Raw genomic sequence first — 23,217 nt, 5'->3', positions numbered from 1 at the left:
ATAAATACATCAGGTTTGTGTATATAAACATATATGAATGAACATGTGTATAAATCTACAAGTGAACACCTAGGTAGGCCGAAAACCAAACTGCCAAGGTGGAAATACAATGAAAAATGTTAAAAATAAAGCATTAAGGCCCTGGGGATCTGTTCAAGGGTGGCATCTAGCTAAGAAAGCACTTAGTTTGAACAAGTAAAAGTGCACTTAAGAGTATCAGAAAACAGCACCAATTTCAGTTATTTTCATTGTAAAATATTTACAATGTTTGATATTTGCTTTTAACAATATTAGCATGCAATCTCAGCATTAATGAAACCCATATCGGACTTTTAATAGTTTTTTTTTAAACTGTGGGGCAGTTTTCAGAGTTCTAGTATGCTTTTTATGGAGCAATAATAAAGCTCCGGTTTTCTATGAGTTCAGTTTCAGCTCCCATAGTAGTTCACGTTTTTCTCAAAGATTAGGAATGTTTCCTTCCAGTTCTAAAAGGTCCACACGATCAATAATTTGCAAATTTAAAGCCAGTGTAAAGCTCCAGGTGCTAAGTCTTTGCATTATTCTTGTACTTGCCTCTACATGCAATTTAACAATCAATCCCTAATTTTTTGGTCATTTTATCAGTCCAGAAATGAACTACTTGCAACAGGCAATACAGAGGTCAAACGAAAGATTAAGAAGCAAACAAGTAGATCAAATGTCACAGGTTCAGGTGTTTTACACAGGCAGATGAAGCCAGCACTAAAAATAAGGTGACAGAAATATAATAGGAAAGCACATGTTATGCCGTATTAAGTCTCATAACCATATTTTGTAGTCATCTCCCTTTGATACAAGTGGTAGAATGTGAACAATCCAAGCATTTTCACCTTGGAAGATCCAGCGAGTTACTAAAGTGCAGTAACAAAATGTCACACATCTAATGCTGGTCTCTCTCAACAAAATAAACAAGGATTCAAAAAAAAAAAAAAAAAAAGTTATGTTCTTACCATAACGTTCCATGTGTGTTGTCCAGCTTGTCCTTTATTCTCACTTGTTGGTCGGCTCCAATGTGTCGGATCCGTCTCTGCCAATATTCCAGCTCGAGGCCTTCAACAAAGCTCGTGGGCTACATTTTGTACCCATAATTCCTTTCCCGGATTACCTCAGATCTTGTTTGCCCCTTCAAGGTGCATAAACAAGAAGTTATGTACTCACCATAACGTTCGATATATGCAGTCCATCTCACCTTACATTCTTGCCTCTGGGTTCGGAGCCGAACCTCGGCTCTGACTCGGCCATGCTCTAGCTCAAAGTCTTCAACTGGCTAGTGGCTAACAGGTATCCCATCATACAACAGGCCCATTCCCCAGATCTTGTTTGCTGCAACCACACACACACACACAGAATAACCCCCAACAGAAAGGACTACTAACAACCAGAGACTATACCTCTAGATCCTCAAGGAGGGGGGTAGGAGAGGGGAGGGTTAGTAAGAATGTAAGGCGAGATGGACTACATACATCGAACGTTATGGTGAGTACATAACTTCTTGATGTTATGTAGTCCAGTCTTGCCTTCATTCTTACCCCCGGGACAGCGTCCCTAGCACCTTGACCTTGGGTGGCTCATTGAAAAATACTCTTCAGCACTGTGGAACCAAAAGAAGATCTGCCTCTAGAGACCAGATCTAATTTGTAGTTTGTAGTGACTAATAAAAGTATGAGGCGAAGCCCATGTTGCTGCAGCACAATTATCATCCATAGAAATCCTAGCCTGAAATGCAGTAGAGGTAGCCACAGATCCTGTAGAATGAGCCTTCACTTTTAAAGGGTAATCCTTTGCCGCTGGAAGCATAAATAAATGAAATGCAATTGGAAATCCAGCGAGACAAAGTTACTTTAGAAATAGGAACCCCAAGTCTAATGTCTGAAAACGAGACACGCAGTTGATCTGATTTCCTGAAATCTTTTGTCCTGTGTAAATAGAAACGCAATAATCTATGAACGTCTAGCTGATGAAACTTAAATTCTGCCTTGTTAGAAAATACAGGAAAAAACACAGGCAACTCAATGGATTGGTTGATATTGACAACAGAAGCAACTTTTGGAATACAGGAAGGACTGGTTCTTAAGGAGACCCTGTCTATGTGAAACACCAAATAAGGTGGCTTAATTGATAAAGCTTGGGGCTCAGAGACCCGCCTAGCTGAAGTTATGGCTACCAAGAATACTGTCTTCCATGACAAGAATTTAAGGTCACACACAGCTGCAGGCTCAAAGGGAGTCGAGGTGAGCTTCTGTAATACAAAATTGAGGTCCCATGGCATTACTGGATCAAAGACTGGAGGTCAGAGTAAAATTGTCCCTTTCAGAAAGGCCCTACAAAGCCTATGGAACATAAGGTTGGGCTCATTAGCAACGTGAAAGGTAGAAATCGTTGCCAGTTGCACTTTAATGGTTGCTGCAGCTGACCCCTGACTGAACAGTTGAGAAAGAAGTTCTAATATTGCTGAAATAGGCGCTGTATAAGGATCAATATGTCTTTCACTGGCCCAAATGGAGAATCTCTTCCACTTACTGGAATAAATCTTCCTGGTAGAAGGCTTGTGGGAAGAAGACAGAATGTGGACCACTTCCAAGGAAAAATCATGAAGCCTGACTAGGGATGGAACTGGAGCAGCCAAGCTGTCAACTTGAGGGTCTGGTTGGAGGGATGGAACTGTCCTGACATACGAGTCAGTAGATCTGGATCTGGGTCCAGAATCCAGGGATCGTCCATCAGATAGAAGGAAGAGAAACCAAATCTGACGAGGCCTGTGTGGGGCAATCAGGATCATCTTGCTTCCCAAAGACTGTGCTTTCTGAATGACCTTTGATATCAGAGGAAACTGTGGAAAGGCATACAGAAGACCGGATGGCCAATTGTGAACCAGAGCGTCCCTGGGTGTCTCCCCCTCTGGGGGGGATAAGGGTGAAGTAGCTGCTGCATTTCGTATTGAGGGGGCTGGCAAACAGATCGCAGCAAGGCGGAATATCTTCTCCGCAACATATTTGTTCAGGGACCACTCGTGAGGCATTAGGATAGCTCTGCTCAGCCTGTCGGCAATCACTTTGGACTTCCCCGGTATAGGCGTTGCAAGTAGAAGGCGTTGGGAAGAAACCACCCACTGCCAAACTCTAAGTGCCTCTCTGCAAAGGGGGTATGATTTGGTTCCTCCCTGCTTATTCAGACACCATACCACTGACATGTTGTCTGAGTGGATTGTAACTGTCGCTAGAAGGAGAAAGCACTGAAGTGCTTGCAACGCTAATAGCACTGCTCTCATCTCCAAGACATTGATATGCAAATGGGTCTCGTGATCCTGCCATGTGCCTTGGACTGCCCTGCCGAGATAATGCCCCCCCACACCTGATCTGGGAGGCATCCATGGTCACCGTGGCAACTGGAGAAGATGGGACAAAAAGCTTACCCACGTTGAGATTGCTGGCCTGAAGCCACAAGCGTAGATCCTGCTTTCACGTGTCCATAATCAGAATACAAAGGGAGAGTGGAAGATGATGTAGTGACCATTGGGCGAAAAGTAGCCACTGAAGAACCCTTGTGTGTAGTCTGGCAAGGGGAACTAGCATGACTGTGACTGTAAAAGTGACAATGCAAGGACAACAAGGCAGATTTTTCCCAATTTAGAGTAATTCCTAACCTTTGGCACAGTGTAATGGTGGCGTCCCTGGTCTGTAAAGTACAGTTGTGTACACTTACCATAAATGTAGATGTTAGAGTGTATTCACTGTTGCAGTCATTACATTTGGGTAATCTGCTGGCAGGTTGCCCTCAGTTGGCCTGAATTCCAAAGTCTTGGGTCCTGCGTCGGTTGCTGCCTTCTCTTCCATGACGTCAGGTCATCAGGGGTATAAAACTTGCAGCCATTTTCTTTAGTTTTTCTTGCCCCCGATGTCAGGTGCTCCCAAAAAGGTAGCAAAAATAGATATATATACATGCATCAATAAAAACTTTACCTTCATCTACAAGCAAATACACCAAATAGGTAGTATAAGATAGAGAAGGAAAGATAAACTCCAGAATGACAGGGGGATGGCAGGAGGGTAACCTGGACTGCAACAGTGAATACACTCGAACATCTACATTTATGGTAAGTGTACACAAATGTACTATGTTCTTCGTGTTTCACTGTTGCAGTCATTACATTTGGGTAGAATCCCAAAGCTATGGTTGGGAGGCTGGAGCTAAACAGCAGTAGGTATGGCTATAAGGCCCTGCAGAACTGCAGTGGCAAAGCCTGCCCTGGACTTAGAGAGGCAAATGATAATGCTTTGTGAAGGTGTGAACAAAACTCCAAGTAGCAGCCTCTAGAATGTCTTTGGTTAGTATTCCTCTGAGAAAGGCTGCTGAAGTAGCAGCAGCTCTGGTGGAATGAGACCTAATGCTCTTGGGCACAGGTTTACCATGGTATAGGTAACAGAAAAAGATGCAGTGGCTTATCCACTATGAAATTGTCTGCTTTGAAATAGCCTTTCCTTTTGATCCTGCAGCATAACACACCAATAATTGCTCAGTTTTTCTGAGAGCTTTAGTCCTGCTCAAGTAGAATCTTAGCTGTGTACGTCCAAGGAATGCAGAATTCTCTCCCCCTTGTTCTGCAGATTTGGATAAAAGATTGGCAGATGAATTGTTTGGTTAAGAGCCACACTGGAAACCACCTTAGGCATAAAAGAAGGATTTGTCCTCAGACACCCCCTGTCTGGGTAAAATATGATAAAAGGCTCTACAGCCATGAGGGCCTGTAGCTCTGAAACTCTTCTTGCTGAAGTAATTGCTAGTAGCCGAGCTGTTTTCAATAAGAACTTTATATCAGCGGTAGCAGCTGGTTCAAATGGAGGCAGGGTGAGCTTTTCCAATACATAACTGAGGTCCCATGCAGGTAATGGTGATCTTCCAGGAGGCCTTACATTTTTGGCTCCTCTAAGATACTGCTTTAGTAAAGGTTGAGAAAAGATTGGTGGCTCTGTATTGTAATGAGCCGAAATGGCAGAGGGATGGATTTTTAATTGATGAGAAAGATAGGCCTTTGTCAAGCATCTCAGTTAATTATTGCAATATCTGAGGAATATCTGGTTCCGCTGTATCAGTTCTTTGTGCTCGATTCCAAGCACAAAATCTCTTCCATTTGTCAGCATAAGATTTTCTAGTACTAGGCCTTCTGGCTTCCAAAATGACATCCATCACAGCTTTACTGAGAGGTGTTGTTTGTATAACTACATGATCAGCCATGTTTCCAGGTTCAGTGTCTGTAGATGATTGTGCAGGATCTGATTGTTTTGCTGGGACAGTAGTTGAGGTCTTTGGGGTAAGGTCCAAGCTGGGTACTGAGACAAGTTCCTTAGAACTGGGTACCAGTACTGGCAGGGCCAGTCTGGAGCAATTAGTATCATCTTTGGTTTCTCTTGTCTGACTTTTAGGAGGACCTTGGGGAGAAGAGGCAGAGGAGGAAAGGCGTAGACTGATAGTTTTTTCCAACTGAAGGATAGGGCATCCACTTTCCATGCTTGTCTGTGATAAGTCCTTGTGCAGAATCTTTTCAATTGATAATTTTGAGGAGAGGCAAATAAATTTATGTCTGGGCTCCCCCATTTCTCTGTTATCATGTTGAAGACTTGTGGATTTAGTTTCCACTCATGAGGATCCATAAGGTTTCTGCTTAAATCGCCTGCCAGTGTATTTTGTTTTCCTGGTAGGAATTGAGCTTGAAGATGTATTTGGTAGGTCAAAGCTGTGTCCCACAGTGCCATGGCTAATCTGCAAAGGGGGTATGAGTGTGTGCCCCCTTGCTTGTTTATATACCACATGACTGTGGTGTTGTCCGTCTTTATCAGTAGTTGTCCTGGATGAAGTAAGCCCTTGAAGGCTGTTAGGGCATTTTGAACAGCTAGCATCTCTTTCTGGTTGATATGTAGATGCATTTGTTTTGGGGTCCATATGCCCTGAATGCATCTTCCTGCCATGTGGGCCCCCCAGCCATAATCTGAGGCGTCTGTTAAGGTTTGGCTGGCAGGGGAGAGAGTGAAGGCCCGTCCCATGTTTTGGTGACATGCCTTTGCCCACCATAGAAACTCCTGTTGTAGGCAGGGAATGAGAGGAATCTTTGCTTCCAGACTGTGAGAATGTTGACTCAAACTTTTCAGGTACCACTGAAGTTTCCTCATATGCAGTCTTGCATATGGAATCAGTAGGATGCAGGATGTAATGAAGCCCAGAGCCTGCAGAATTTGTCTTGCAGATAACTGGGTTTTTGTTGCCATCAGTTTGACGTAAGTAGTCAGTTGCCTTTGCTTGTCTGGCGTGAGGTAAGCCATCTGGGCAGTTGTATTCAAGCTTGCACCCAGGAATGTTATCTTTTGAGAGGGTACCAGTTGTGATTTATTTTCATTTATTGTGTACCCTAGGCATGTTAGAAGCCTTTTCACAAATGCCAGGTGTTGAAGAAGAATGTCCTTGTTCTCTGCTTGAATGAGACAGTCATCTAAGTAAGGATATATTTGTATACTTCTTTGTCTGCAAAATGCAATTACTGGTGCCAGGCACTTTGTAAAGACCCTGGGCGCAGTAGATAAGCCAAAGGGCAGTGCAGAGAATTGGTAATGCATAAAGCCAGCCTTGAATCTGAGGTATCTTCTGCACGATTGTCTTATCGGGACATGCAGGTATGCCTTTTAGGTCTAGTGTCACCCGCTAAGCATTCTTGCCCAGCATGGGCAGAAGCTGCTGCAAAGTCAGCATTTTGAATTTTGGAATGCCCAGGTATGTGTTCAAAATCGATAAATCCAGTGTTGGCGCCAGGCCTTGCCCTTTCTGGGTACCAAGAACAGTCTTGAGTAAAAACCTTGTCCTTTTTCCTGTTCTGGTACTGGCTGAATGGCCCCCATATCCATGAAAGACCTAACCTGTTTTTGTGCCTCTGCCCATTGATGTTTTGGCAGATATGGCCAACCATTTGCCATTGGTAGAGTGTGGAAATGGAATCTGTATTCCTGTAATACTATATTTAGTACCCACTTGTCCTGGGTTATTAACTGACAATTTTGAGCAAAAAGTGCTAACTTTCCCCCTATGGGTGCTGCCAAAAGATAAGTGCTTGGTGTAGGCAGAGGGAAGTCATTGGGATTGTTTTCTGTAGGTTTGCGCTTCATTTCCTCCAGATTTGGAGGTAGAAACGCCCCATTGCTTTGAACTGTATGAATCTTGCGCCTGGTATCTGGAACCCTTAGGGCATCTGGATTTGCCTCTTTGAGCTCTGTCTGACACAGGAAAGGACCAATTTTTTATAAGCCAGTGTCTACTGAATCTTGGTGGCTACACTTGTAAGAAGTCTTTAACAGTTTGCATAGACTTAAGCTTTGTCTTCCATTTTTTAAAACCTCTTCTGCCATAATGCCAAACAGATAATCATGCTGTAAAGGTGCATCTAGCAATTTAGCTTTAACATGATCAGGCAACTTTTGTTCCTTTAACCAGGCATGCCTCCTAATCACAGATCCAGTAACTGCGGCCCTGCAGGAGGCCTCTAAGGAATCAAAACCACATTGCAAAGTATGCTTTCCAACTTGTTCAGCTGCATGCAATAATTCCTGCAACTCTATTTTCTGCACATTCTGAAATCAACATCATTTTCTGTTTCAGCAATCCCATAACATGTTGTTGGTACTTTAGCATATGAAATTGACAGTTTAAGACCCTGATTGCCAAGGTTGCAGATGTATAAACCTATCTTCCCCATCTGTCTAGTGCCCTTGAATCTGTCAGAGGGGGTAGGATTTTTTGCTGTTGAGGCCTTAACTCCCTTTGGACCCTGTGAAATAGTTTCAGGATCAGCAGCAGGATTTCTAAATAAAAATTTATGAGAGTCACGGACCCTGTAATATCGGTCAGGCTTACTGGGAGCTGGAGGTAAGGAGTCAGGGGTCAAGCTCGACTCCAAAAATACATCATCCACAATGTCTAAAACAGGGGGAGTGGCTAAAGGCTTGTGCTGAGGGAGAAGGAAATCCCTGAGCCTCTCTTTTGATTATGAAAAGTCTTGACTCTCCCAGTGAAAATGCTCCCTCAAAGTATGCAAGGTTTCTCCAAATGAATAATCCTCAGGAGGAGATGCAGGTGGAATGGACTCCTCAGCATCAGAATCCTCATAGGAAGGTATAGATAATTCCTGATCATAAGAGGAATCAGAAGAAATAGAAACCTGATCTGAAGATTCATAATCAGTGTCTTGCCTAGGCCTCTTATCTGGAGGGGGGATGGGTACCCCTGATCAAGTTAATAAGGTCTTCAGCCATTTTGATCATCTGCTTTTTAGGCATAGAGACCTGTGCACATGGCTCATGCGTTGTTTTTTTAGTTTTAGAAGTTGCTTTTGTCTTTGTTTTTGCAGCTGTCATCAGTTTGATATACAAATGTTGAGGTCTGAATACCCCTCAGAAGTCGGTGCCTGCTCAGCGGCTCCAGACCCATCTGAGGGGGATACATCCGTTGGTCCAATACCTTGAGTATCTTGCGGCATGCTGGACTCCACACGGGTGTTGGTAGAGGCCTGTGACTCGAAGGTAGCAGGTATCAGGGGCTGTGAAAGTCCCTCACTGAGTACCGGCGAACCGGCGACTGGCTTAGGAGAAGCTTCGTCGTCTGTTTTGGATCTTGACTGCCTTTCTCTGTCCTTTTCTTTGCGTTTTTTATGTAACCCGGTAGTAGGATTGCTATCTGACATTTCTGGGTAGTTAAATCTGTTTCCAAAATACTTTGATGCAAAAATATACAGTCGCTTAATAGTGCGTTGGTTAAATCTAGCACAAAACCGACAGCCAGGCATGTTGTGATCAGGGCCTAGGCAAGGAATACAGTATAAATGGAAATCATTATGAGGTATTTGCTTCCCACAAGTAATACAATTATTAACTTTTTCTGACATCGGTAAAAAGCAGGAAAAACATTTCCCCAACGGGGTACTTAGCTTTAGTGAAGACTTCGGATCCGAAACTCAAACTCGAATATTTCAGTAGTCGGCTGACCGGCACTTGCGAAATGCTTCTGCTTCGGGCACCAAGCAGCAAGAAAGAATAAAGAAAATGGCATCGGCTGCATGTTTTATAACCCTGACGACCTAACGTCATGGAAGAGAAGACAGCAACTGACACAGGACCTAAGACTTTGGGATTCAGGCCGAATGAGGGCAACCTGCCAGCAGATTACCCAAATGTAATGACTGCAACAGTGAAACACGAAGATCATCAGAAGATGCCTGGTGGTGGCAGAAAGGAGCCAGTCGTCCAGGTACGGAAACACTTGGAATCCCTGACGTCTCAAACGAGCCGTTACCACTGCCCTGGGGGCAGTGGTGAGACCAAAGGGCAGAGTGTGATATTGAAAATGACTGGCTCCCAGCTGGAAGCGTAGATGACTTCTCGATGCCCTGTCCATCTTGATATGGTAGTAAGGATCTTTGAGGTCGATGGAGCACATCCACACATATTTCCCTAACAGAGTAGTGACTGTAAGGTGACCATGCGGAACTTGGACTTTTGTACATGTAGGTTCAATTGGCTGAGATCCAAGATGGGTCTTGGGTCCCCTGATCTTTTCGGCATCAAAAAGAATCTGAAGTAAGTCCCTAATCCTACTTGGTCTGCGGGGACAGGCTGGATGGCGCTCTTAGAAAGCAACTTTTTTATTTCTAAAGTTGCAGAATCCCTGTGACTGGGTGGACCGTCTGGAATTCTCTTGGTTGGTGGGGGAGGAGAAGGGAATATGATAACCTCTGGAAATAATCTTTAATAACCACTCGTCTTGGGTGACATCTTGCCAGGCTTCTGGGAATAAAGAAATGCGATCCCCGACCGGCTCCACAGACGCACAGTTGGGCCTCCTTTCAGGAGCGCTGGTAGGGAGAACTGCAAATGGAATCAAGGTCCCCCTGGTTACACTGGCCTCCTCTGCCTCTAGGGCAGTGTCTACCTGAATTTCCACCCCCTCCCCTGCCTCTGGAGGGGGAATCACTTTGTGCATCCTGAAAAAACCTCTGCGACTTCCTGAACCACATTTTCCCACCCTTCTGGCCCTTGGGGTAAGGTCTAGAAGGCATGGAAAAACGGACTCTCATGGCAGACAGGGATTTTTCCTTCCTGCTCACACCTAGTGAGAGTGTCCTTTACCTTGGTTCCGAATAACAATGATGGGGCATTGGTGAACGTAGACTTGAAGGCCTCCATGAAATTACACAAGCACATCCAAGAGCATCTCCTAAGAGCGACTCCAGAACCCACTGCCCTGCTCGCTCCGTCGGTTGCATATGAGATCAGCCTCATGGAGGAGTTGGTAAGGGAATTTAGGGTAGACATCTGTGCACTGACTTCCTGTGCCACAGCATCAGAAACATTACCCTGTAGAGAACCTCCTAGTTCTTTTAGGAGATCTCTCTGGAGCCTCATAAAATGAGTCAAGTAGTTCAGCGACCGCAGAGTAAAGGACGATGAGGTAAACACACGCTTCCCATACCTGTCCATGGCCCGGGGCTCCTTGTTAGGCAGATGGACGGTAGATGAAGTTTCAGTAAGTTCCTTCTTAGTGGCTGCTGCCACCACCATGGCATCTACTGGAACGCCTTTTGTCAGATATTCCTTGTCTGTGGGAGCGGACAAAAACTTATTGGGTCTCCTAGGGACAGGTTCCACAGTGTCAGGAGTTTCCCACACCTTTTGACAGACGAGATCTAGTAGCTCATCAAAAGGGGGAGAGACCCAAGAGGCGGAAAGTTGAGACCCGAAAGCCTTCAGGAACACAGTCTCCTCATCAGAAGGGGATTTGGAGGGCCAGCCGCCTCTCTGCTTCAAGATCTCAAGGATATCTGAAAAAGAGATATCTTCAGACGATGACTTGGGGGCACCTTCTGATTCCTCGAGGTCGGTGTCTGACGTGAGAGACTCATCCAGGGAGTTGACGTGCTTCCTCTTACACAATCTCTTTCTGACAGGCTCCTCAGGCAAAAACTCTGGGGAGACATCAGAAAGTTGGGGACCACTCATGGATGTATCCTGAGGCCTTGGATCTCTGCTGTCCATGGATAGAGGGTGATATGAAACTGACACCGGTGCCAGAGAGGGCAGTGTGTCAGTGCCATAGGATGCAGCTGACGACCTGGCAAGCATGCTCCTCATAACCTCGAAGGCTGATCCCCCAGCTCCGAATGCCGGCTAACCATAGAGGATACGGTTAGTAGCCCTCGGCGCCTAGGAGATGAAGTCCGAAGCAGATGTCGGGTCCAAGCTCACCCGAGCCGAAGCACCGAGAGGAAGGCTCGGAACAGATTAATATCGATCCAAGCCATCCCCCTCGGGTCCAACCGGGGAACTGTGGACCCTCGACCCCGTGGACGGAACAGACCGGGTCAGAGCGTAAATCGGAACTGAGAGGCCAGGCGAAGCTACTGGAACCGACCTAATGGCACCCTACGGAACCGGCAACTCTGGCTCCAAGGGCTGAGAAAGGCTCAGAGGAGGAACAACAAACGAAGGGGCCATGGTCTCCGGAGCCGATTGGGTCGGGGTCGGAGCTGGAGCCGGAGCCGAAATCAATTTGGCCAGCACCGATGACTGAAGCAGTTTCTTCACCACTCTATCAACGTCATCAGAAAGGGACCTGGAGGATATAGTTGGAGATCTGGATCTCCCTACAGAGGGAGACTGATGTGAAGGAGAACCCGGTCGAACAACTGGAGACCGGCTCCAAACCAAAATATCCGTGACCATCTCCGAAAGGCTGGGAGCCGATACAGACTTAGTCAATACACTACCTTCTGTCGGCACCAAAGCCAATAGAGCTGAAGGAGGAGAAGCTGTTTTCGCAACTTTCTCTGGCGGCTCCGAAGAAAAAGACAGAGCCGGAAAGCGCTTCTTAGCAGTCTTTTTGTCCTTTTTAGCTGGAGAGGATATGGCACTGGAAGACTTAGCCAAGTCTTCCTCGAAGGAGTGTTTAAGCAGTCCTTTCAGAATGAGCTTGTTCTTCCTCTCCTGTAGCACACGGGGACTGAAGGAATGACAAAACAAGCAGGACTCTTGGAGGTGAATAGCCCCCCAAGCAGTACAAGGCCTGTGTTCCTTAGACATGCTGTATAAAGGAGTACACACACAGGGACAAGCTGCAAAACACGTACACACAAAAGACCTAACTAAACCCTGCGTGGGAAACTAGAGCCTCTAACTAAAAACGGCCTAGTAACAGACGGGAACAAAAACTACAGTGAGGACTAGGTCCTCTAATTTAAACGGGCCTTGCCCAGAGGAAACAAAGGCAGGACAACACCACTACCAAACAACACACTAAATAAGCTTAGAAGTAACAGAAAGCACAAAACAAAAAGACCACATGGAAACAATGGGAAGGACTAGGTCCTCTAACTGAAATGGGCCTAGCCCGTGGGAAGAAAGGGAGTGAGAACGGGATACCAAAAACGGCCAACAAAAAGGCCACACAACCAGCAAGAGAGACACGCACAGTAGCTATGAAAATAGCTTTTTCTGATCAACAAACATCCAAAAATTTAGAAGTATACTTCGCCACAGCCAAAAGCGAGACCATGTCTGAGCGTAACGAGAGGCAAACGAGATCTGGGGAATGGGCCTGTTGCATGATGGGATACCTCAGCCACGAGCCAATTGAAGACTGAGCTAGAGTATGGCAGAACCCAGGGGTAAGAATGAAGGTGAGATTGGACTACATAACATGAATAGTTATATGGTAAACAGAGAAAAAAAAACCATGTAATCATCAAACAACGCCAATAAACGAGGAAAGAGCGACTGTAAAGGCGAATCAATAAAGCCCAATGAACGACTGTAATCCACTCCAAACCAGTTTAATAGGCACACCAATACAAAACATTAATTAACATTCTTTATTTCTTTATATAAAAAAACGTTTTTAAAGCTTTTTAAAGAAAATGTTAATTACTTAATGGAAAGCATACTTTTTTAATTAGGGGAGGTATTTAAGCTGCTAGTTCAACCATCATCCCACATCTGATGAAGTTTTCTACACTAAAACGTATTTGCTTGCCGTTAATGTTTTGTATTGGTGTGCCTATTAAACTGGTTTGGAGTGGATTACAGTCATCCATTGGGCTTTATTGATTGGTCTTTACAGTCACTCTTTCCTCGTTTATATGGTAAATAGTTATAGGTTCATAGGTTCATACTAGGGTATCTGCCCCTAGGGCATTTATAAGCCTAGCCAGAGTGTGTTTGGCTTTCGCCATCCATTTTAAATTAATTTTGCTATGCCCTTTTTCGAGGTTAGTATACTGTGCCTCTGTCTAACAGTGACACAGAAGTGATACCCGGGGTAAACCTATGATCCCCCATCCACTCATCAAGATTCCTCTTGGAGAGTCAATGAGGGACTCTGCCTAACCTGGACTGGGATTTTATTCCAGAGTGAAGGGAGCCTCTGGGTTATGAATCTGTCCCTCCAGCATGTCCTATTTATTTCAGTGCTGAGGTTCGCGTGTAGCTCGATGGGGTTTGGATTTTCTGAGGTGCAGCATGTCCATTAATTCCGGGTTGGACATGGCTTTATACGTCAGGCACAGATCGCCTCTGAGCAGGCGGTATGCCACTAAGTAGAGCTGGAGTTTCTTTAACCGGGCAGCATATAGCATCTGTTTGAGCCCTTTGATCCTCTTGGTGAGGTACTTTTGGGGTCTTTCCAGTTGCTGCAAGTGTCTGGTAAGGTACATCCCCAAAAGGGGCATTGTACTCAATTATAGGCCTGACGAGTAAAGAGGCACGATGACCTCCCCTGATCTAGATGTGAATCCCTTCATGATTAGGTGGGCTATATAAAATGTTTTTCTAACCACTTTGGCCACGTGGTTGTCAAATGAGAGAATGCTATCAACTTGGGTCCCCAGGTCCCTAATTACTTCTTCTGTACTTAATGGATTACCACCTATGTGGTAATTTGTGGGCACTCTGTTTTTGCCAAAGGGGATGACTATACACTTTTTGGCGTTTAGCTTGAGGCCATGGCTCTGGCACCAGTTGTCTGTTTCTATGAGGCCCTTATGGAGGATGCTTGTGTCGGCTGGAGAGTCAATTATAGCGCCCAGTTTGCAGTCATCTGCGAACTTGGTCAGCCACAGTCCTTCCGTGTTGGCCTGTACCTCCGAGAAATATATACCAAACAGGAGAGGTCCCAGGACTGAGCCTTGTGGGACGCCACTTGTAACTGGTTTGGAGTCTGACATGGCTCCACCAATTCTAACCATGTGGGTTCTGTCCTTGAGCCAGTTTGCAACCCATCTAGTGACATAGGGGTTTATATTTAAGCTGGTGAGCATATCTATAATGCCCGAGTGGGGTAATGTATCGAAGGTTTTTGCGAGGTCCAGGTAGGCTGTGTGGACCACCTTCCCCTCGTCAATGGCCTTGGTGACTGTTTCAAAGAAATCAACCAGGTTTAAGAGGCAGGATCTGCCCTTAAAGCCGAACTGGGTAGGATCCAGTGTCTGTAGGTCCCCAATATCCTTTTTTATGAGGTCCATGATGATCCTTTCCATAGCTTTGCAGGCCAAGCTAGTCAGGCTTATAGTTTCCAGGATCCGTTGAGGCACCACCTTTGTGGAGAGGGACCACTGTTGCTGTACGCCACTCTTTGGCTACATATCCTGTGGTAAGGCTGAGACTGAACAGTAGTTTTATGTTTGGGTTTAGCTCTTCTTGGAGTTCATGTAGGACGCAGCCCGGGACACCGTCTGGTCCCATTGATGCTGTGTTTTTTGCTTTGGAGAGGGCGGCTCTTACCTGAGCATCTGAGATGTCAGGGGGGCAGCACTCTGCTGGGATAGATATTTGCCCTTTTGGTGGGGAGGGGGGGGGAGAGAAGTTTGCGCTGAACCTGTCAGCTAGGATGTTGGCAATGTCTGTGGGTTCTGTGTATTTTTTGTCATTTTGGACTAATTCTGAGCATATCTGGGAATTCCCACCCAGGTTCCTAACATAACTAAAGAAAGCCTTGTGATTATCCTTAGTGTCCTGTGCAATTTTTCTCTCAAAACTGGCCTTAGATGACTTTAGGAGTGCCCGTAGTTTTTTGCTAACACTGATCAGAGATGTCTTCCCTTTTTGGGATTTTGCTCTATCATGTAGTAGCTTCCTCCTTCTATTGTATAGTTTGTTTATGGCTGGGGTCCACCAGACAGGACGTCTGCCTTTGGAGGATTGGGTCTTGGTTTTATTTGGGATTGCATGATCCATGCATTCCTGAAGGTGTTCATAGAATGCGTTTATAAAGGCTTCTGCGGTTTGGGCTGTATTTTCCACAGGCCCGGGGGCTTTGAAGGATTCCACCTCGGTTTTGAGGAGTGTGAAATTTGCTTTAGAGAAGTTTTTCACTGTGGTTTTCTGGGCAGGGAGTGGGGTTGGGATGTGAATATCCAGTGAGATTAGTTTATGGTCTGATCTTACCAGTGAGGGATACACTTCTGTTCTGGAGCATAGAGTCCCCATGTTGGTGATGATCAGGTCCAGTATGTTTTCCCCTCTTGTGGGAGTGGTAACAAGTTGTTCCATAGCATTTGAGTTTATAAATTCTAGGAACCTTTGAGCTAGGGTGTTGGAGCTAGAGTAATGCTCCCAGTCTATGTTTGGGTAGTTGAAGTCGCCCAATATAATGGTGTTTGGAGAGACCTTCATATTTTCCAGTGTTCTCAGGAAGGCTGAGTGGGGTTCCTGGGTTTGGGAGGGTAGTCTGTAGCAGGCTATAAACTGGAAGGCATTGTTACCCACTGTTAGTTGCACATCGATAGTCTCTGATGCTTCGTGCTGTGCCACCAACCTGGAGGTGTGGGTATCTTTGACGAATATTGATACTCCCCCTCCTTTCCAAGTGTATATGTGTATGTACTTCCTTCCCTGAAATGGAAAGAGTAAAAAGATATTCTCTGAGGCTATTATCTATAAATCCTCTTTGCCAGAAATGCACCAGAAGTCTAGGCAGGGGGAGAAGGGAAGGTTGTGAGAATAAAAGACAAGACGAACAGCACACATGGACATGGGATGTTATGGTAAGAACATAAGTTCTTTATGTGATGTTGTCACTCTCGCCTTTATTTACACTTGTGGGACCGCATCCCTAGCAACAGAACTCTTGGGTGTCTCAAAGAAGAATATTCCTCAAACCATAGAAACAAAGGCTGCACTACTCCTGGAGGCGAAATTTACTTTGTAATGAGTTATGAGAGTATGAGGGTTAGCCCAAGCAGCTGCTGCACATATATTGTCCAGAGGTAGTCTAGCGTGGAAAGCTGCAGAGGTGGCAACAGCTCTTGCAGAATGTGCTTTAGTACCATATGGAAGGGTCTTGTTATAAGAATTGTAAATATAGGATATACAAGCTGTTAAGTCATTTGGATAATGTGATCTTCGATACTGGGTAGCCTTTCTTTGTATCTGGGAAAGAAACAAAGTTGGTCTGATTTTCTGACTTCCGAAAACGTAACTGCCTATGGACATCAAGTAAGTGCAAAGAATATTCACCTTTATTTTGAAAATTGGAGAAGACCAGAAGGTCAACAGACTGGTTTAGGGTATTTTCTGTAACCACCTTGGGTAGGATTTCATAGATTCATAGATTAGTACTAGGCTAACTGCCTTTGTGGGCAATTTTAAGACTAGCCAATTACCCCATTTGAGAATCAAACCCTGCACCTTTGGTTTATAAGGCAAACACCTTAACCATTATGCCACCCTATCTTTGTGAAAAGTTAGGTATGGAGGTTTTATGGACAATGCTTGTAATTCATATACTCTTCTAGCAGAAGTAATTGCCACCAAAAAAGGGTTTTCCATGAAAGATACTTTATATCGCATGTGGCAGAAGGTTTAAATGGAGGACATTCAATGTTTGTTAAAATGAAGTTTAGATCCAAAGGAGATATTGGATGTTTCAGAAGAGGCCTAAACATGATATTGCCTTTCAAAAAGGCTTTGCAGATTCCATGAGCCATAATAGGGTAGTCATTATCTCTATGAAAATTTCAGATTGCTGCTAGTTGCACTTTTTCTGAAGCTGATGCTGCTCCATCATTGAAAGTATCTGGCAAAAACTGAATAATAATATGAACTGGTGCTGTAAAGGGATCTATGTTTCTGTCAGCCCATATGGCAAATTTGTTCCACTTGCTTTTATAAAGTTTTTTAGAGAACGATTTATAAGACAATACAAGTATATGCTTGACTGGCAAGGATAAGGATGGAAGCCTGGCATTTAAGAGAAGTGAAACAGCCAAGCTGTCAATTTTCAAATTGTCTAGGTTGGGATGAATCATCCCCGACGAATGAGTCAAAGGTCCAGAACCAGGTCCAGAAACCAGGGTTCATCCCTGAGATGAGGCTGAAGAAAGGAAAACCAAATCTGACGAGGCCAGTAGGGATCAATGTGGATAATGGTAGTCTCCAATAAGCTTGCTTTCTGTAGGAGCTTTGGGATTAGGGGAACGGGGAAACGCATTAAAGTCCCGTGAAACAATTGTGAATAAGTGCATCCCTTGGTGATTCCCCCATTGGGGAGAGTAGGGCAAAATAGTTACTGCATTTGGCATTGTCGGGTGATGGAGGTCGCAGCAAGATTGGCCCCATTTGTGGAATATCACATCCACTATCTTCTGTTTGAGGGACCACTCGTGTGGCCATAAAATGGCTCTGCTTAATTTGTCCGCAATCACGTTTGATCTGCCCGGGGTGTGTTTTGCTACTAGAATGCGGCTGGAGGCTATTGCCCAATGCCAGACCCTGAGAGATCCTGACATAGTGGGTAAGACCTGGTTCCTCCTTGTTTGTCGATGTACCACACTACTGACATACTGTCTGCCTGGACTGCAATTGTCCCTGTGGGGAGTCAGTCCTGAAATGCTTGCAACATTAAAAGCACCACTCTCATTTCTAGAACATTTACATGTAGGTGAGCCTTGTGGTCTTGCCAGATGCCTTGAATTGTCTTTCCCAGAAAATGCCCCCCCCCCCCCCTTACCTGGGAAGCATTCATAGTCACTGTGGCTAGAGGTTGTGGGGGAATAAAGGGGCAGCCCTGAATAGCTGTTTGTGAGTGGAGACACCATTGTAGGTCTTTCTTGCAGGTTTCAGTTACTGTGATCTTGTGAGACACAGGAAGTTCCAAGCTCCGAGCACTGAGCAAATAGCATCCACTGGAGTGCTCTCATATGGAGGCAGGATAGAGGAACTAGAATGATGGAAGCTGCCATTTTTTCTAGCACGTGTAGAACCAATTTTGCAGTGGTTTTGGACTTTTGAGTGTTTTGATGAGATGACGGAGATCTTGTACTCACTGTGGAGAGAGTCTTGCTGTCTGAGTAGCTGTAGTATCAATTTCTGGTCTTATGAATCTTAAAAAGACTGACGGTTGTAGCACAGACTTTTTGTAATTTACTGTAATGTCTAATGAGGAGCAGAGCTGAAGGACATGATCTCTTGACTGAAGCAAGTGATGCTTGGTCAGGGCAGATACGATCCAGTTGTCTAGGTATGGGAATATGCAGATTCCCTTGCATCTCAGGTGAGCTGCCAGTACTGCCATACATTTGATAACTCTTGTGGGCTGTAGTGAGACCAAAGGGCAGAGCTCAAAACTGGAAGTGACTGGCTCCTAGCCAGAAGCATAACAGCCTCCTAGACCATCTGTCCATTTTGATATGGTAGTATGCGTCTGAGGTCTATAGAGCACATCCAGTTGCCTTTTCCCAGGAAAGGAAGCATTGACTACAGTGTTACCATCTAGAACCTTGTCATTTTTACTGATTTATTTAATTTGCCAAGATCCAGAATGGGTCTCCAGTTTCCTGTTTTCTTTGGAACTAAAAAGAATCTTGAGTGGGTTCCAGATCCTTTCTGGTTGCGGGGACCTCTTGGATGACACTTTTGCCAAGCAACTTTTAAATTTCTATAGTTGTTTGCTCCTTTTGACTGGGTGTAACATTTGGAACAAGTCTGTTTTTGGGGCCAGGAAGGGAGAAAAAAAAATCATATTCTCTGGATATTATGTCCTGCACCCATTTGTCATTTATGTTTTGCCAGGTTTCTCTGTGCAGGGGATAATCCGTCCTGACTGCCTCTAGTGGGGAGCAATCAGGCACGCCTTCAGGAGTGCTGGAAAGGTCTCCCAAAGAAAGATTCCATGGAGCTTTGGTTTTGTGGACCCCCCACTGCGAAAGCGACATCTCCCATTATTGTTCCCCTCTCTGCCAGTGGGGGAACTTTCACCTTTTGTGTCCTGATAAGACCTCTGTGATTTCCTGAACCACATTTTACCACTACCTTTTTGGCCCTTGTGAAAAGTTCTGGTAGGAGTGTAGAAACTTACTCTGGCAGACAAGGTCCTATCTTCTTGTTCACACATGGTGAGTGTTTCCTTCACTTTTGGCCCAAAAAAAGATGAGCCATCAAAGGGAGTGTTAATGAAGGAAGGGTTCCACAAAACTACAAAGGCGCATCCAAGCCCATCTCTGGAGAGACATACCGGAGCCTGCTGCCCTACTCACTCCATCTGCTGTATAAGAAGTCAGCCTTATGGAAGAGTTGATTACTAAATTTAAAGTAGCGAGCTGAGCATTGACTTTTTCTGCCACTGCATCGGCTACAGCTCCTTGAAGAGAGTCTGATAATTCTTTAATCAGGTCCCTCTGAAGTCTTGTAAAGTGAGTTAAATAATTCAGGGACCGTAAAGTAAAGGTCGCTAATGCAAAGACACACTTCCCATATCTATCCATAGTTCTGGAGTCAGAGGATGGATAGACATACTTGTTTTAGAGAGTTCCTTCCAGGAGGCCACCGCCATGACCATGGCATCAACTCCTATGCCTTTCGTAAGGAAACTCTTCTTTTTGGGGCAGTAATGTATTTATTTGGCCTCCTAGGAGTAAGGATATATGGTATCTGGGGTCTCTCAAGCCTTTTGAGAGACAAAATTGAGCTCATCGAAAGGTGGAGTAACCCAAGAAGCTAAAGGGTGACATGCAAAGGCCTTCAGGAATACTGACTCCTCAGCAGAAGGGGGTGAGTACTGCCAATCACCTCTCTGTTTTAATAGCTTCAAACGAGACATCTTTAGGAGGTGATTGCGGGGACCCTTCTGCCTCATTGAGGTCAGTATCAGATGTAACACTCTTCTGGAGGGTCCAGATGTTTCACTCTATCATGTACTCTTCCAAGGGACCTCTTCAGAGGGATACTCTGGAGAGGTGTCAGAAGAGGGGGCAGTATCCTGAGGTATATCCTGACTTCTAGCGTCTATGCAGGCCTTGTGGGGAGGGTGCGTGAGAAATGCACCTGACAAAGAGGGAGGAAAAACTACGGAAGGTAGAGTCTCAGACTGTGAAGAAGTCAAAGCCCTCCTTATTACATTGCAGGCAGACCCTTCCCGCTCCAGAGAGGTCCCCAGATCTGACACAAGTTGTTGGCGCCAAAGGTCTTTCCAGACTCTAAGAGGGTAGCTCCAAAGCAAAGACAGGAGCCAAGCTCACCCAAGCAGAGGCCCCTGTGGACAAAATCAGCTCAGAAGAAACTGGAAAAGTCTCTGTTGACTCGAATGGGGAGCGTCTGCTCCTAGAGATGATTTGCTCCAAAGGCAAGGAAATGCTCGGGGCCGATGTCAGAACTGGGGAGGTTAAAAGTCCTGGAGTCGACACCGACACAACCTGGATTTCAAATTCTTCTGGTTCCGAAACAGGACAACGGCTCAGAGGAGGAACTGCAGCAGAAGAAAGGGTCTTCGTCAAAACAGATTTCTTTGGGACCGGGTCCACAAAAATTGTGGCCAATGCAGGTGTCTTCAAAAGTCTCTCCATGACTCTTTCCACATCTTCATTTTACAAAATCCTGGTGGACCTAGTAGATAAAGAAGGTGATTCCTGAAGGAGCCAGGATTGGAGAAAGTAACCTAGAGGAAAATCTTTTCCAGTGAAAGTGATTCACTCATGTTTTTGTGCCAAGGAGGTCTTCGGAGGTTGAGGAGATCCCTGCACCAAGAAGATACTGGAACCAGGAGTGGATGTCGGATCTGATGAAGCTTTTGGATCCATCAGTTTCGGAGCTTTCTGTTTTGGCTCAGACAAGGATCACTGCTCCGATCAAGGTCTTTTTAGCATTGTCTTTTTCTGTACATACAGCCTCAGAGAAAGGTGTTTTTAAGAGGCCTTTCAATATTAATTTATTTGTATGCTCCATCAATGCCCAATGATTAAAATTAAGGTAGATGGAGCAATATTCCTTTAAGTGTATAACCCATAAGCAATATACGCACAATGTCTGCGAATTGCTAAGGGGCATTTTTTACTGCATTTTTTGTACTTTTTAAAGCCTATAGATTTGCTGTCCTTTTAAGACATTATCAGAAGATAAAGGGAAACAATCACACAGATTTAAGTCCACTAACTTAAATGGACTTTAAGCAGTCTCTCACACAGAAAAAGTTTTAAAGTTGAAAGGTCTAAGTTCAAAAGTCTAAGGGTTTTGAAAGGGAAAGGAACGTCCTCTAACTTAAACAGATGTTCCTAAAACACTCTCTAATTTAAACGGGCGTTTCGTGACAAGGAAGCGCTGAAAGGGGATAGAACTACAAGAGAAATATAATAGAAATATAAGAGAAAAATAGGTGAAATAGCCATCAAAATAGCAAGTACTTAGCCCAGAGTTATGAATGAATGAACCTCTTTGCTGTGTGGCAAATGAGATTTGAAGTGATCGGTGGAAGGAATTATGGGTAAAAATGTAGTCCACGAGCTTTGCTGAAGGCTTTGAGCTGGAATATGGGGCAGAGACAGATCCGACCCACAAGTGAAAAACGTGAAAATGACATCATCACATCTGTAGATTCACTAAAGCAGCAATGAGGAAATAACCAACTTACATTTGACAATCCCTCTTGACATCACCTTTCTGGTCATAAAATGGTATACGTCCTTTTTGCTTGTTAAACTGATGGACTTTTTTATCACCTTTCTGGCAGGTATCAGTTTGTCGCTTAGAATACAAAGCTGGAGACCAGGAATGCGAAGCACTTTGCTCTTCATTCTCACTAGTAAAAGTTGGCTTGCATTTTTCTGCAAAGCATTTCTTTGCAACTTCTTCCCCAATGTCAATATCATTGCATTCAGCCTGCACAAGAATGGTGCCATCACAGTAGACACCTCTGTGTTGTATTCTGATCAACTTTTCGTAAATCATGTTGTACAAATATTTCCTCCCCTGAAAAAAAAATAAATAAATTTGGACAATACCCTTTATTTTCATAGTCAGCTTTGAGTTACGATAAAACATCAATAAATAATTTTTAAGGCAAAACATCTAAATGGGATGGGTTGTCCCAAAAAAAAAAAAAAAAAGAAGTACAGCTGTGTAAAATCTTACCGTAACAGTAGATGTCCAGCTCTTCACTGTTGCTGTGTTATTACTTCTTTCTTTTTTTTTTAATTTCTCCAAGTCTTTTGGGTTTCAAATACCATGATGGGAATAGACCCCCATTCCTAAGTCAAAGTATTATTAAAGCTCATGAAGTTAGTATTGTTTCAATCAGCCAGAAGTGCTTTTCGCAGCACCTGCAATGTGCCCAGTAATGACACCTCCTGCAATTCGTATGGATACACACACATTGGTAAGCTATCTAAACAGGATTGTAGATTCTTCTTCATAAGACCTGTTGCTCCTACTGCTATTGGAACTGTCTGGGTATCTTTCTTCCTGCAAATTTTGATAATTTATGACTTGTCGCTCTCTGTACTCAAAACACTGTAGTCACTGGGTGTGTGATTTCAATGATCAATGCTACTTTTGTCTTCTTTTTATCTACTACTACATCCGGATTTCTAATGTCTATCGTTTGAACTGTTGGTAATGGGTGATCCCATGTGATGTAGACCATTTTCTATGATGCTTTGTGGCTCATATTTCCAGCGTTTTTCAGCCACTTCAATACCATAATGTTTCCACAAGTCTAAGTGCAACAGTCTTGCCATATTTTCCCTTTCAGTATAGTCCTCCTGCCATTAGTATGCCAGAACCAGCAACGAAGTGTATAACTATTTCCAATTCTGTTTTACATAACCCACATTTGTCTGTTTCTCCCACATGTTCAATTAACTTTGGAAACCAACGTGTACATAGCCCA

The 23,217-nt window shown here is 44.4% G+C and overlaps 1 protein-coding gene across 3 annotated transcripts in view; it reads right to left on the bottom strand.

The window, feature by feature from the left end:
- The window catches only part of STK31 (serine/threonine kinase 31), a 5,081,810-nt gene that overhangs the window by 3,533,876 nt on the left and 1,524,717 nt on the right, over nt 1-23,217 (bottom strand). For all 3 annotated transcript variants that reach the window (XM_044067546.1, XM_044067547.1, XM_044067545.1), the window contains one exon: nt 21,961-22,298. In XM_044067546.1, the coding sequence (XP_043923481.1) occupies nt 21,961-22,298 (338 nt within the window). The remainder of the gene's footprint in view (nt 1-21,960; nt 22,299-23,217) is intronic.

The sequence above is a fragment of the Protopterus annectens genome, chromosome 3.part1 (genome assembly GCF_019279795.1).
Source record: "Protopterus annectens isolate FY-2018-M chromosome 3.part1, PAN1.0, whole genome shotgun sequence".
NCBI lineage: Eukaryota > Metazoa > Chordata > Ceratodontiformes > Protopteridae > Protopterus > Protopterus annectens.
The sequence above is the reverse complement of the archived record's forward strand: the minus strand, read 5'-3'. Positions and strand labels throughout refer to the sequence as shown.